At 36.5% G+C, this 14,428-nt stretch overlaps 1 protein-coding gene and 1 long non-coding RNA gene across 6 annotated transcripts in view; one reads left to right on the top strand and one right to left on the bottom strand.

Annotated features, from left to right (window-relative positions):
• The window catches only part of LOC117400354 (dipeptidyl aminopeptidase-like protein 6), a 279,665-nt gene that overhangs the window by 244,401 nt on the left and 20,836 nt on the right, over window positions 1-14,428 (top strand). For all 5 annotated transcript variants that reach the window (XM_034000187.3, XM_034000189.3, XM_034000186.3 and 2 more), the window contains exons 9-16: window positions 1,446-1,600; window positions 3,033-3,130; window positions 3,889-4,012; window positions 4,476-4,514; window positions 5,545-5,652; window positions 6,782-6,873; window positions 7,300-7,347; window positions 8,001-8,119. In XM_034000187.3, the coding sequence (XP_033856078.1) occupies window positions 1,446-1,600; window positions 3,033-3,130; window positions 3,889-4,012; window positions 4,476-4,514; window positions 5,545-5,652; window positions 6,782-6,873; window positions 7,300-7,347; window positions 8,001-8,119 (783 nt within the window). The remainder of the gene's footprint in view (window positions 1-1,445; window positions 1,601-3,032; window positions 3,131-3,888; window positions 4,013-4,475; window positions 4,515-5,544; window positions 5,653-6,781; window positions 6,874-7,299; window positions 7,348-8,000; window positions 8,120-14,428) is intronic.
• LOC131736984 (uncharacterized) lies at window positions 9,303-12,572 on the bottom strand. The gene is made up of 2 exons (XR_009328588.1): window positions 12,240-12,572; window positions 9,303-12,117 (listed from the first exon to the last, which is right to left on the bottom strand). It is a non-coding gene; the product is annotated as an uncharacterized LOC131736984 (long non-coding RNA).

The raw sequence follows: 14,428 nt of genomic DNA, 5'->3' as shown, positions 1-14,428 counted from the left end.
CACTTAACATACATGGAATGGGATTTTACCTGTATTACCTTCTCCATTCAACATACTGGACCCTTACACTAAGAGACCTGTATTACCTTCTCCATTCAACATACTGGACCCTTACACTAAGAGACCTGTATTACCTTCTCCATTCAACATACTGGACCCTTACACTAAGAGACCTGTATTACCTTCTCCATTCAACATACTGGACCCTTACACTAGGAGACCTGTATTACCTTCTCCATTCAACATACTGGACCCTTACACTAAGAGACCTGTATTACCTTCTCCATTCAACATACTGGACCCTTACACTAAGAGACCTGTATTACCTTCTCCATTCAACATACTGGACCCTTACACTAAGAGACCTGTATTACCTTCTCCATTCAACATACTGGACCCTTACACTAGGAGACCTATTCTTTTACAGACAGAGACAACACTAAATGATCATTTTATTGCTACAGTTCCATACAAGCCTAAAGCTACGATTGGATAGGAGTGGGGAGGTTTTCCATGGTTATGTGTTGAGTAAGTAACTTGGTGTCATTGTTGTTTTGAAAGCGAAAGGTGAACAAATTAGTTGGAAACAGAGAGTGGAATAATGTGAAAATAATTACTTAAAGCATACATTTGGAAGCAGAGGTAAATGGCCCTGCATGAAATGTCCACCATCCATCCTGAAAGATTGTGTTGCCGTCTAATCTAGAGAATCATAGAATACAATTTGACACTCAAAGTATGACTTTTATTAAATTCTAGGCTTGCCTTTAATTATGAAGCTTATTAGAAATCCTGGAAAGCCACGATTAGTTTTAACAACACTGTCACCAGAAAGGATTTTGTAATTTAGCATATGTTGGGATTGCTTTTGTTTGTTATTGGATGGAGAAAAAAAATCAGGCAAATCTGAAAATGTGCCGGATTTCTGCAGACAAAACACCCTCACATTAAATTCATCGGGGCCCTCAGTGTTTTCTTTCTATGAGAAGTGATTTACTGGGCAGCAGTGTGGAGTAGTGATTAGGGCTCTGGACCCTTGACTGGAAGGTCATGGGTTCAATCCCAGGTGGGGGACACTGCTGCTGTACCCTTGAGCAAGGTACTTTACCTAGATTGCTCCAGTAAAAAACCCAACTGTATAAATGGGTAATTGTATGTAAAAATAATGTGATATATTGTAACAATTGTAAGTCGCCCTAGATAAGGGCATCTGCTAAGAAATAAAATAATAAAAAATAATAATATATTTCCAATTGATTGTAGACCCACATGCCAAACTAAACCAAACAGTCAAACTTGGGGAAAGATAAACAAACCAAAAAACAGTACCACTTAGAATTATGAGACTCACAAATCAGAAGCCATTTGTACTGTAAGTCATGTTAGAAAATGTAAATGATTACAAAGGCTTATCTTGTGTTGTATTTTTTATTCTGTTTTCACAGAGGAGATTTTCCGAAGCCACATTGCTCATTGGTGGTCTCCTGATGGTGCCAGGTTAGCATACGCCACTATCAATGACACACAGGTGCCCACAATGGAGATTCCCATGTACACAGGTTCTGCATACCCTACTGGGAAAGAATACCACTACCCAAAGGTAAGAAGAGCAAACAACAGCTGTGTTTACAACAAGGGAATTCAGGAATATTATATATCTGTTTCATCCCCATAGCTTTCATAAGGTTACTAAACTGCTGGCTTTTTCCAGATTTACCTTTGCCTGCTGGGCATGAATAGTAGGTGGTTAAAAAAATAAAATAAAATAAAAAAATTTATCGATTGTGTCTGATTAATTTGGTATGCAGATTCATCCCAGCATATATTCTGTATTATATGAAAACAACAGGTGGCAAGTTAGTTTCTGTAATGATAGGCAAGACACAATCTGACACACTTTGAAGAGGGTGAGCAGAACGTGCTTGGTCCTGTATATAAGGCTGTGCTCACACTGAGTCCATTTAGACGGTTTGGTCTGCACTCGGTACGATTCGGTGTGAAGTGTGAGCAACAAAGTCCGCTTGGGAAACGAACCGTACCAAGTCCATCTAAAGAGGTGGTCTTGATCTGTTTGGCAAACACACTGAGTCTGGTTCGCTTGCTAAACCTCAATATGAACAACAGCTGGACTCGGTTCTTCTGCACATAGGAAACGAACTATACGAGGTAACCTGACTAGGAAGTAAACATTTTGCGCGTAGTTTAGTTCATATTCTGAGGAAACAAGTAGATCAAAAAACAAAATGTCCCTGGGGAACTACATGGACAGTGAGAGAAACTGAAGCTCTGATAGAAATGTAAAGAACGCATTCAGTAGTGGTTGAGGACAGTGAGAATGTTCTCTGTCGACTTCCTGAACTCTCCTTCAGAGTTCATCATTGCTTTCTTCCACAGCAATATGTAACAATCCAAAACATACTATTAAAAACCACAGCAATACATCAATCGCTGCCATCGTTCAAGATACTAAGATACCTTGCAGGATATTGTAAACATCCGGTTCACAGACCATAGAAACAAACCGAGTGCACTTGCAAACTGCGTTGGGAACACAAACGAAAAGGACCAAAAATACAAAAAAGTTTGCTTGCATCCAGATGAACTCAGCCCCTTTGCTCACAGATAAGTGTGAACAGCAAACACATTGATACATTGTTTCAAACTAAACGAACCAGACCGAGTCTGTTTGAAACGGACCAAGTGTGAATGCAGCCAAAGACTGCACAAATTAGTGATGTCGTGTGAGGTACAATTTTAAATGTGATGACTCTATAGACTGTTCTTACCGCTCCAGCTAAATATACATACTTACCGACTTGCCACAAGGAATCAGTGGCGTCCTTGCTTCCCAAGGTTATTTTATGCTCCCGATGTTTCAGCCCCTGTTCCTCCTATCTCTGCTGGGTGAAGTTCTAGTATAGCAGGTGCTTCACACCTAAATGGCTGATCATCTGATAATGCCAGCTGTCAGGGCTACTTTCTGTGCATGTCCAGTATTACTGTTGTGCATTACTGTGCATGTAACCCTGCAGGCTGGGAAGGAAAACCCAACGATTTCCTTGTATGTGGTGAACCTGAATGGGCCGCCGCATACTACTGAAATGAAACGTCCTGAAGATCAGAGGATACGGTATGTGTCATGACATTTAAAAGGGTTTTTCAATCTCAACATACAGTGTGCACTGATATTTCCATATACTGACTCCTAGTTCACACAGCTGCAAAGGGGTGGAAATGGATAGTTGCACAGCCTGATGATTCATTTCTAAAATCACCACACTTCACAAATTCAGCTTACTTATCTGTTACTACTAAGCTAACAAGTAAATTCAGGTATGCATCTATACACATCTATAAAAGTTTACCACAGTATTTTTGCAGTTTTACCATGCTTTTCCCACAGCTATACTATGTATTTACCATAGGTTACCCTGGTTTTCCATGTTTATTAGCTTTCAGTGTCTCTAATAACAACTCTGTAAAGACACGGTGTCTCTAATTACTGTGTCTTTACAGAGTAGTTACTTAGTAAATGCATGAATAAATATGTTTGCAGGATATGTAAGTACAGAGTTGTATCAGAAAAGGGGTTAGGTAGGGCTATGTTTAGGGTAAGGGTTATATCATGCAAAAATATGTACACATTAAGTACATTGTAACTATGCATAGTAACATTGTAATTACGTGTAAGTGCACATGTGTTTACTAAGTAACTACTATGTAAATACACAGTGATTTGAGACACTTTCTGTAAAGTTTTACCAAGTGTTTTGTGAAGTTTCCATATACAGTGGGTACTAAATGCATGTGTACATCCCTGCTTAGTAGAATACTGTGCTGTTCAGGATTTCAATTGTTATTTACCGTATAAACATAAACCTTTTACAGGGAGTATTACATCACGATGGTGAAATGGGCAACAAGCACTAAGCTGGCTGTCAACTGGCTCAACAGAGCCCAGAACATCTCTATCATGACTCTGTGTGAAGCTACTACTGGTGTGTGTACGAAGGTATGCAGCTAATGCTGTTGTCCAAATTGTATTTTTTATGCACTCATTAACAAAACTAGTATGACAATGAAAACCAGTACTTTGACTGATAAAAAGTTACCCTGCTCAAATTATTCTTCCTTGTTTACAGCAGCAATCATTCATACACGTTTATTTAAACCTTATTTAAAAATACCTTATTCTCATGCCCAGGTTCTATTACCATGTCCAAAGGGCATTCATATTTATATTGGTTTCATATTGATCATGTCAGATAAAAACGAATACTAGAAAACCAGTTGTCAAAACAGTAGTTAATATAATAGTATATTTTCCATGTGCTATGAGATATTTGAATGAATCGTTTTGATATCACCTACCGGTATATACCTAATTATCTTACTAATCATTTTGATATCACCTATGTATCTAATGATCTTATTCATCATTTCAATATCACCTATATACCTAATTCTCTTTTCAGAAACATGAAGATGAAAGTGAGGGCTGGTTGCACAGACAGGTGAGCACAATGGGAATGCTGCTTTCACTGGAAGCACATAGCATAACACTGGACATGGGAATGCTGCTTTCACAGGAAGATCAAGCAAAGATCAATCTTGATATATCTTTTTTTTATAGTCAGACTTACTAGTCTTGCCTGAAGCGAGAGGTGTGGACAAAAATATATATTAATGGTGAAGTGTGCCAAACATTTTGTTTGTATTTTTTTTATTACATATTTAAGAAATGTGTTACTCTATATGTCAAATATTGTTATTACTATTATTAGAGTAACATATTAATTTATTTATTCAAGTTTTCAGTGTTTATTTATTTAATTGTGGGGCTTTTTGTAGAGGGTTTAAAATCGGTGTTTATCAGAGCTTTTATTAATATGAATAAGAGAATTCACTGATTCTGAGTATTGAGGCAGCCCGGGATCGTCACATGAAATCCTGTAAAACAGCACAGATGGGAATTCACATGAAATCCTGGAACAGCACAGATGGGAATTCACATGAAATCCTGGAACAGCACAGATGGGAATTCACATGAAATCCTGGAACAGCACAGATGGGAATTCACATGAAATCCTGTAAAACAGCACAGATGGGAATTCACATGAAATCCTGGAACAGCACAGATGGGAATTCACATGAAATCCTGGAACAGCACAGATGGGAATTCACATGAAATCCTGGAACAGCACAGATGGGAATTCACATGAAATCCTGGAACAGCACAGATGGGAATTCACATGAAATCCTGGAACAGCACAGATGGGAATTCACATGAAATCCTGGAACAGCACAGATGGGAATTCACATGAAATCCTGGAACAGCACAGATGGGAATTCACATAAAATCCTGGAACAGCACAGATGGGAATTACTGTGTGGGCTGTACCTCTATTGTAACAAAACAAACAGTTAATTTACAGTAGTAGTCTCTGGTATTTTCATATGTATTAGTGTTTATTGGATAAAATCTGAAACTAGTTAAAATATACCCCTGGTCATACATACTCATTCTGAAACCCTTATTTGCAGAATGAAGCTCCTCTGTTCTCTGAAGATGGGAAGACATTCTTCTTCACACGAGCGATTCCACAAGGGGGACGGGGAAAGTTTTTCCATATTGCTATGTCTTCTTCCCAGGTACAGGTTCTTACGGCTTTGTTATTATATGTATATGTATACATGAAATGATAGTCATATGATCTTCAGTGTGAGAAGCATGTATGAATTTGCAAATCCGTGGCAGTTATTTCAGAAAGCCGGCCTTGCTCAAGTCAAAGCCTCATATCTAAGATTCACATTGTTAACTGGCTCACTGGTGTGAGTCTTATTGTGTGGATTAACGCAGGGTGAATCACTCAAAACAACGAGTCAGTTTAATACTGATGCTTTATTAAACTTACAGAACAGCATACAGTACGAAAAGGCATGATTACCAATCTCAGAGACACAGAGCATGGCAGTCTTCTCTTCTTCCTCTGGTCTAACACACAAGCTCTAAACAGGCCTGTGGTGACATCATCATTCTTCAACAACCCTTTCTTTGTGTAGCTGTTCTCCAGTACAGCTTGGTGTCCTCCTGTGTCTTTTTTCTCTTGGTTTAATCTTCTGAGATCAACAGACTCAGTCCATGCATTTCACACACACACACACACACACACACACACACACACACACACACACACTGCTAATAAGACACATTACTATAAGAGAGTACAAGGACATTGGTACAGAAGATTACAAGACCCTGGTAACCTCCATAGATCATACCAAATAAGAAACATGTCCTTATTAGTAACTTTCCTCAAGCTTGCCTTTACATTGAGTTAATTAAAATACACAGACAAAGCACAGCAACATATAACATAGAAAACAATAGAAAAACAGCACTGAATCTTGCAACAAGACAGTGCCTTCCTCTTTACAGGATCTTCATCTGAACCCTGCATGTTAAATGTGTTGGTCACCATGACTGCCAGATTACATTCCTTACAGAAGCAGCACACTTTGAGTTTGTGTCCTAATGTTTGGTACACAGCTAGATTATTTCATTGTCTTGTTGTCCAGTAGAAGTTAACCTGTTCACAGCCACTCTGTTTTAACTTCTACACATGTAAATGATACATTATCTTTTTTCACAAAAAGTTCTGTTTCCAGTTTTGAATGAAATGTTGGTGGACATGAAACACAGAAAATCAAACATTACAAGAAATCTGTTGAAGGATCAGATTAAATCCAGTCTGCTGAGTTTGTATTTTTTTTTCTTCAGAATAACGGTTCCACAGACACTTTGCAGTCGATAACTTCAGGGGACTGGGATGTGACGGAGGTTTTGTCTTTCGATGAAGCGAAACAGAAAATGTAAAGTTTTATTGTTGTTGTTGTTGTTGTTGTTGTTTTTGTTTTTTTACAATGTCCTACTCTCCTATATCATTTTATGTACTAAATCCCCTTTTAAGCAATGTAGATCTCAGATGTGCAGTTTTGAAAGAAACACATGTTATAGAAACTGTATTTTCATTTAATACATGACATCTTGTAGTGCACTACAGTAGATACAAGAAGCCTTGGTCCTTTATCATTTCACTCAGCACTGTCTACAGGGTCTAAGAATCTTACTGTCTGAAAAGCATGTCAGGGAAGCAGCTGATTGGTTAGTGACAGGAAAGAAGGCCCTGAAGGGGTTGGACCATTTCACTCTCCAGGGGAAATGACCAGGAAAGTGTAGTTTGTTTTTAGTAAGTTACTGCACTAATTACAGTTGTTTTTTTTATGATTTACTCTTAGCTATTTTCTGAGCACAGAAGATGATTCGAAAAGGAGGCATTTGTACAGGTAAATATGGGCAAAACATTGTAGCCTTTGTTATTTCTTTCTGGATTTATGTAAAGGCATAGGTAAGAATCGTCTCTTTAGAACTGAAATAAGAAACTGTAACTGTATTATGTTAACTGTACCAGATGTAATGTATTTCAATATTACCTTAGATTGCAAACGTTTAAACCACAGATCAATGAAAAAACAAGGCTAGCATGTTAGATTGAATTGCATGAATATCCATGTACTTACATTGTAATGACTGGTTAATTATCAATGGGTTTGGCTCATACTCATTCACTGCTGTGTAGTTCCATAGCATGGAAATGGCCTTGCTGAAGAGTGTTTTGTTACCTGATATAATGACATGGTAACACCACTGGTAGTTACCATGTAATTGGCAAGTTTCCAGTTATTGCCCTGTTATTACATGGTTATGTGCATGTCATATTATACAGTGCTACTAAACAAGGCTGTATTGCAACATGTGGTAATCTAGTATTTCAAAAGGGAGAGGTTTGTTTTACACTACAAAACATAATATGCTGTTAACTGTTTCTATTATTCAACAATCAAATCGCATTTTTAAAGACCCGCTCAGAAGCTTTGATATGATGTTTTGGTTTTCCTGAATCATGAATTCATGTGATTCTATACTTTCCACAATTTAGTGCTGACACTACTGGGACGTTTAACAGATGTTGTCTATCCTGTGACCTAATTGAGGGCTGTGGCTATGTCAGTGCATCGTTCAGTCCCAATATGCAGTATTTCATCTTAAACTGTGAAGGTAAGGTTCCATAAAACCTTTATTATTATTATTATTATTATTATTATTATTATTATTATTATTATTATTATTATTATTATTATTAATAATAATAATAATAATAATAATAATAATAATAATAATAATAATAATAATAATACTGCTTGTTATCATACATGGTAATTTTTTGCAGTCTTATGAATTCATAACTTCATTACAAAACCCCATAATACCATATTGTTTAAGCTGTGTTCACCTGTGGTGCAGTTGGAGCTAAATAAAAGTTCCATATTTAAACACAGCTTTCGATTAGTTTGCCACTTCCCTAATAACTAAATAAATAAATAAGCCACCAAAAATCCCCAAATCCTAAAGTACTATTACATTTGGTACACAGCTGTATTCTGTGATTCTCTCAAAAAGTGTAATTCCTGGCAATGTCTAGTAATGTGCGCTGTGACAGAATATGACCCAAGCCTTATTCACCTGTCTGATTTGCCTAAAAGAGACAGCTAATTTGATACAAAAAAAATCTGATTTGGTAGTTACTGCCTCCATTAATGTAGACACCATGCAGGTTGTCTTTTTCTTTTTTGGGAGGTGGGGTTAGGGTTAGGGCGAAATGAAAAATGTCTTCAGGGTCTTTTAAATAAATGCCTTTAGCATTTTGATCTGTCAGATACTGTATATTATTTTACTCTCTTCTCCCAGGCTTTTGTATCAAAAGTCATGCAGTCAAGAGAGGGCAGGTTTGAGTCCTGGCAGTACCAAGTTGTCCATTTTGTTTGGGGCTCTGACGAGGGGAGTTGCATTTCCCCCGTCGCTCCAACAGATTGTGAAGGTAAAACTGGCAAAGGCTGCATCAGCTCACGTCTCTACAGCAGCCCATACAGACCAGGCTGCTGGTGAGCACAGCTGCCAGGCTTGGCTTTGTCTGTCCGCAGGCTGCTCATTTTCCAACATCCGCAAGTGAGCTCCTGGGTATAAAAGGGCACAGCTACGTAAACTAGTTAACAAAATAACTTGGCAGTCCCACTCTTTAGCTACATTGGGGGGTTTGAAATGTTATAAATTACACAACAGTGTTACGACAGTCATATATAAATATGAAGGACTGATATTCAAGTTGGTGTTCCTGAACATTACAGTTTAAAATGTCACCACTGAAGTAAAATAAACACACATTTTATTGATACCATTTCAATACATGGCAGCCACCTAACTGAGCTCAATGGTTGGCCCTTTCATTTATTAAAGTAGGAAGAAATGTGAAGCTTTTCACAATTAAATCATTTGTTTTATAATATTACTTCCAGATGCCTTTTTTCACTGATCAAATGTCCTGCTTATAAGAGTTTCATTGTAATATGCCTTGTCACGAATTCTGAGGGTTCAGATTTCATATGTACTCTTTCTATTTGCTCAGCATACACTCTTATCTCAGGGGAGACGTTAGGAGGACAGAGATGTTATTACTCCCCAGCTGATAGACGCTCTGGGCAGTCCAGTGTCTTAACAGATATCAACGTTAACACTTCAATACATTTATATGTATTTGCAAGGCCTGCGGGCAGGCCAAGAACACATCACCCAAAGCACCCAATGGTATATTTCAGCATATTCAACAGCATACTCTCTTAATTCTAAAACATAGTGTGAATCCTTTATAGCAATGCATGCGATACATTTGAGATAAAATAATAATTGATTAATGCTTACCCTTTAATATAAATCGTAAAAGAATATGACTGTCTTCACCAGGCAAATGAAACTGAGTTCAATCAGCTCAATTGTGTAGGTCTGCAGATAATGGACCACATTACCGTCAGGTGTGAGTGTGGTACTCCATTGTAATTACTTAGGAGTTTTATAGGTTTTTCATCTCATTGGAATACATGGGACGCCTCAATTAAATCCAATCATTAATCTGTTGAGTCAGCTCTTATCCCTTTTACAAATAATAGTTTTCAAAAGATCCGGACCAACTTTTCAGAACTAATTAGAGTCATGTACCAATAAATTCAAGACTTCATATTTGTTCAACTCCAACCTATGATCTCATTCCTTGCTTTCCTCCGAGCCCCTCCTTTATCTGAAAAGTCAAGTGAACCAAGGTTCCCAGGGTCCTGGTTTATAATATAATATAAAAAAACACTTATGTTATATGTGCATGCAAAACACTATTTTTATATGTGTTATATATGAGAGATGTTCTTAATATGTGACATCATCTTCTAATTGATTATATTTTGCTAAATTAAAGGTATGTGTTTCTTTTAACTTCATATTGTGTTTCATCATGTTTTAATGAGTCAGCTTTGATTCCATATACTATTGTCTAACAGAGTATTTGACAAAAGATTGCCTCATACAATATTCAAGTCAATTAGTTTTACTAAGTTTAAGTGGTAATAATTTTCATTACAATTATTTATCCCTTAAAAGATGCACTAACCAGGCTCTGACCTGTACCTGACTGAGAATATGCTATTGCAAGCAATTTCCACAGTCTCTTGTTTTTTCAAGGCCAAAGTCTGTGCAAACACTTTTTTAGATATATGACCTATCAATGTCTGTTAAGCCATAATTTTTGCATATTATTTCAAGATATATTCTTATCTGTGCTAAACCACTAATTCCATAAACCTTAAATTCCAAATCTATAAGACTTGCAGCTTTGCTAGAGTGGAATGTAAGAAGACCCCTCCTTTCTCTACAGCTGTACATTTTGATAAGGAGAGAGGCCCCTTTTTCTCAATGCTAGGCAGCAGTTTTAAAGAACCACATTATAATGACTCCATCTACCATCATTAGACAATAGTATAGTGGATTAACAACAAGGTACATTATAGTATATTATTACAAACTAACACAAAAACATAGCATAATACCTTTTATATTCTATAATTTAATGGATATTATGATGTCTAAAGGCCTTTTTGATTAATAGAAGGAGAAAGAAACTGAACCAATTCCCCCAATTAATTAAATTGAATACTGCTCCAGCTTTTAATCCTTTTATCACTACAGTAAAGTCATGAACAAGCAATAACACTCGTCAGTTTAGATAATATGCTTTCTCATTATACCAAATACTTAAAACAGATTATCAATCCTATGAAATCAAATAGGTATTTTTAGTTTCAAATATCATTCTGTCTAGACAAGGTTAATCATTTATTTTATTAATTTGCAATACCTTTCTGTCTAATTTCTAATTTTTGACCATTATAAACTATAAACAGTGTCAATTAGCACTGAACCTTTTTTAACTATAAATGTGGCATTATAAGATAAACTTTTAATTAATTTACTTCAGTTTAACAGTCGCTCCTAGAATTTATAATATCACTTTATTTCTTTGGTGATTCCCTCTAAGATTTGACTGGAAATACAGGCCAGTATAAATGCATTCAACTTGTATATATTTTATAATGACAGAACTAGGCTTGACCCTGTCCTTTGTTCATACAAAATCCAGCCGAAACAGATTTTTTTCGTAAGACCTTGGCTGCTAAGTTTTAATGTTGATTTATATGTTGCAAAGAATCCCTTTCTTATCTTGTCTTTGGAAACATAAATTTATAGGTGTGATTAACGTCCACTTTTTAAGCCGGAATTGTGCATTTTTATCAAGCATCATGCTTTCTGAAGATTAGATATACAAACAGTAAATCGTTTATTATATATTTTCTTAGACATTCCCAGATTACTAAATACTTAATTAATTTCCTGTCAAAACAACAAGTGGACTGACCTATTTCATGGAGCAAGGGAGCCGTCTACTGACAATACAATACTCTTTCTTTATCCTTCCTTCAAAAAACCTCTAACCCTTTATTTTTTATATCAAAGTACATTCCATATTTGAAATCGCCTAGTCCATGTCCAGGATATCTGCCCGTTCCCAGCAGGATTCAACTTCTGTGCCAGGTTCAGCTCCAGTTGGTTCCACAACAAATCCCTTGATCCAAAGTTTCTCCATCACAGGTGTGGATTTCCATGGTCTGACTTCATTCCTATAAGATACTTGGAGATGTTTAGCTGTACATATTATTTCTATATATTTCATTTTGTTCATACAGGGTCATTTTGCAAGGTATGCGCTCCATCCAGAATACTAAAGGAGGTCAAAACTCACTGTTATTCATATTTCCGGGCACTCAGTTGTTGCCTTGCCCTACATCATCAGTTGGCAGACTTAACATAACTGAATCTGAATCAGTTGATGAACCGTGCACTGTAGCTTACTGAGACCCTCCATGCAAAGGATCCAATGTTTTACTGAACAGACTAACTGGTTCAGCGTCACTTGCGACAGCCTCAATAATTTAAGTCCTAAAAACACAGTGATTTGCCCACACATGGCTCGTCTCTATATAACAGTACTGCAGAGCTGCTTTTCAAACCCTTCAGTAGTGCTTATAAAGAGAGTGCTGGGAGTTCATTTCCATTGTTTACTCCCTGCAAATATTGCTTCTGGGCTAAAATGATTTGTTCTTTTAAAATTTCAACAGCATCAAAGATATGCATGCAATGAGAAATAACACAATGGAGGTCTTTCATCTCTTAAAGGCTTTTCATGTTTACAAAATGTAGGAACATTCTTATCATACAGTTATCTATTTAGAGCTTTATCCTTTTTTCATTTTCAAATACTCTTTATAAAATATCCTTTCTTAATCTCAGAGCTTTGAGTACATTTGTAGCTTTCAGCAGTACTTCTGAAAAGTTGAAAATCTTTCAGACAAAAGTGTGTGCAATGCAATGCCAGCACAAGCTAATACTTGTATTGTAAAAAACAGAACAAACCCCATAATATGAAAGCATCATAGACCTGATAGTAGACATGTACCAGTGCAGTCATTCCACTGTCTCAGCGGTGCTTTCATTTTCCTCAGTCATTGTTATCTTATTGTATACTTTTAGCAGAATTTCTAAACGAACAACCATAATGTTCTTTATTTATTTTTTCATGTTATGAAAATAATTCTTAAATTGAATTTAACCCATTAAGTCCTTGAGGACAGGTTACTTTGTAATCTTTTCCTTATCTATATTGTTATGATAACTTACTCTAATTTCATTAACTGCAGAAGTTACGTCTAAATGTCATGTATCAAATTACATTAATGCAGCTTGTGTTCTGATTTTTTCAAAGAAACTTTAATTTGAGTTAAAATGGGTTAAAACAGACATCCTGAGCTTGAATTGTTACTGAATACATACAAACATATCTATAATCAACAAGTGCAATGTAATGCTGTGTGGGTCTAATAGCATGTGATATAACATGCAATATAAATGTAGTATCTTTAAATGCTTCTATCAGTGAATGATATTGATCCGTATTCAGTTCTTGAGTATGAAACAGTGCAGTTAGAAGGCTGTGATAGCAATGCATGAAGAATAGAGAGCAGCTTCCCTTATCAGTGTCATATCAAAAACACATTTGATAATCTAAGTGCCTTGCAGCTTTGGATTTACTGACAACTGGCAGATTGTGTGTGTGTGTGAGTGAGTGTATCTCTGTGTGTGTGTTAGTTATATTCAATTCAATGGTGCTTTATTGGCATGACTTACAATAGCAGGTGTTGCCAAAGCAATTATACAATACATACATGCATATATACAATGCATCATAAATATATAGTATATACATATATATATATATACCATGGTGATTTAAACCCCATAATAAATAATATTAATTGTGCTTCATGCATCTCTTGGCCTGAGCCCCATCTAGTTAATAAATAAATAAGACAGTCGTAATAAAATAAAACGGGGGAGGGGGAACCTTAAAGCACAGTTGTTAGTGTTGCAGGGGGGGACCTTTAGGAACAACCAAAAAAGATCCTGTGGTGGAAGGGACAGGGGTTTTTGTTCGCGATCGTCTGCATGAAGAAAGCTAGAGAGTCTCCGTGTATAATAGCAGTTAAGTGAGCAGTCTGATCATTATACTTTGTTTTGATTCAATTGTATTGTTCAGGTTTGGGAATATATGGACATCGAGTGATATAGACTCTGTGTATATGTTGTGTAAAACGAGTCTTTATTTAGTTGGAAACTTGTATGCAGCTGTGACTGTGCCAATAAACCGAGTCGTGAATTTCCTTTTGATGCCTTTGAATCTTCATTACTTCTACCAAGTCTCCGGGTTGGGTTAAAGAACAGGGACACCTTAAGCCGACAACGCATAGTACTACCAGAAACAGTGACTCCAGACAATACAGCCTTCGATGGACAAGAAAAGAAATAGAATTTTTAGATACCATAGTAAAACTTGAAGAAGGTTCAATTGAGACTGACCTCTTCTGTAAACCTACT

The sequence above is a fragment of the Acipenser ruthenus genome, chromosome 4 (assembly GCF_902713425.1).
Source record: "Acipenser ruthenus chromosome 4, fAciRut3.2 maternal haplotype, whole genome shotgun sequence".
Lineage (NCBI taxonomy): Eukaryota > Metazoa > Chordata > Actinopteri > Acipenseriformes > Acipenseridae > Acipenser > Acipenser ruthenus.
The sequence above is the reverse complement of the archived record's forward strand: the minus strand, read 5'-3'. Positions and strand labels throughout refer to the sequence as shown.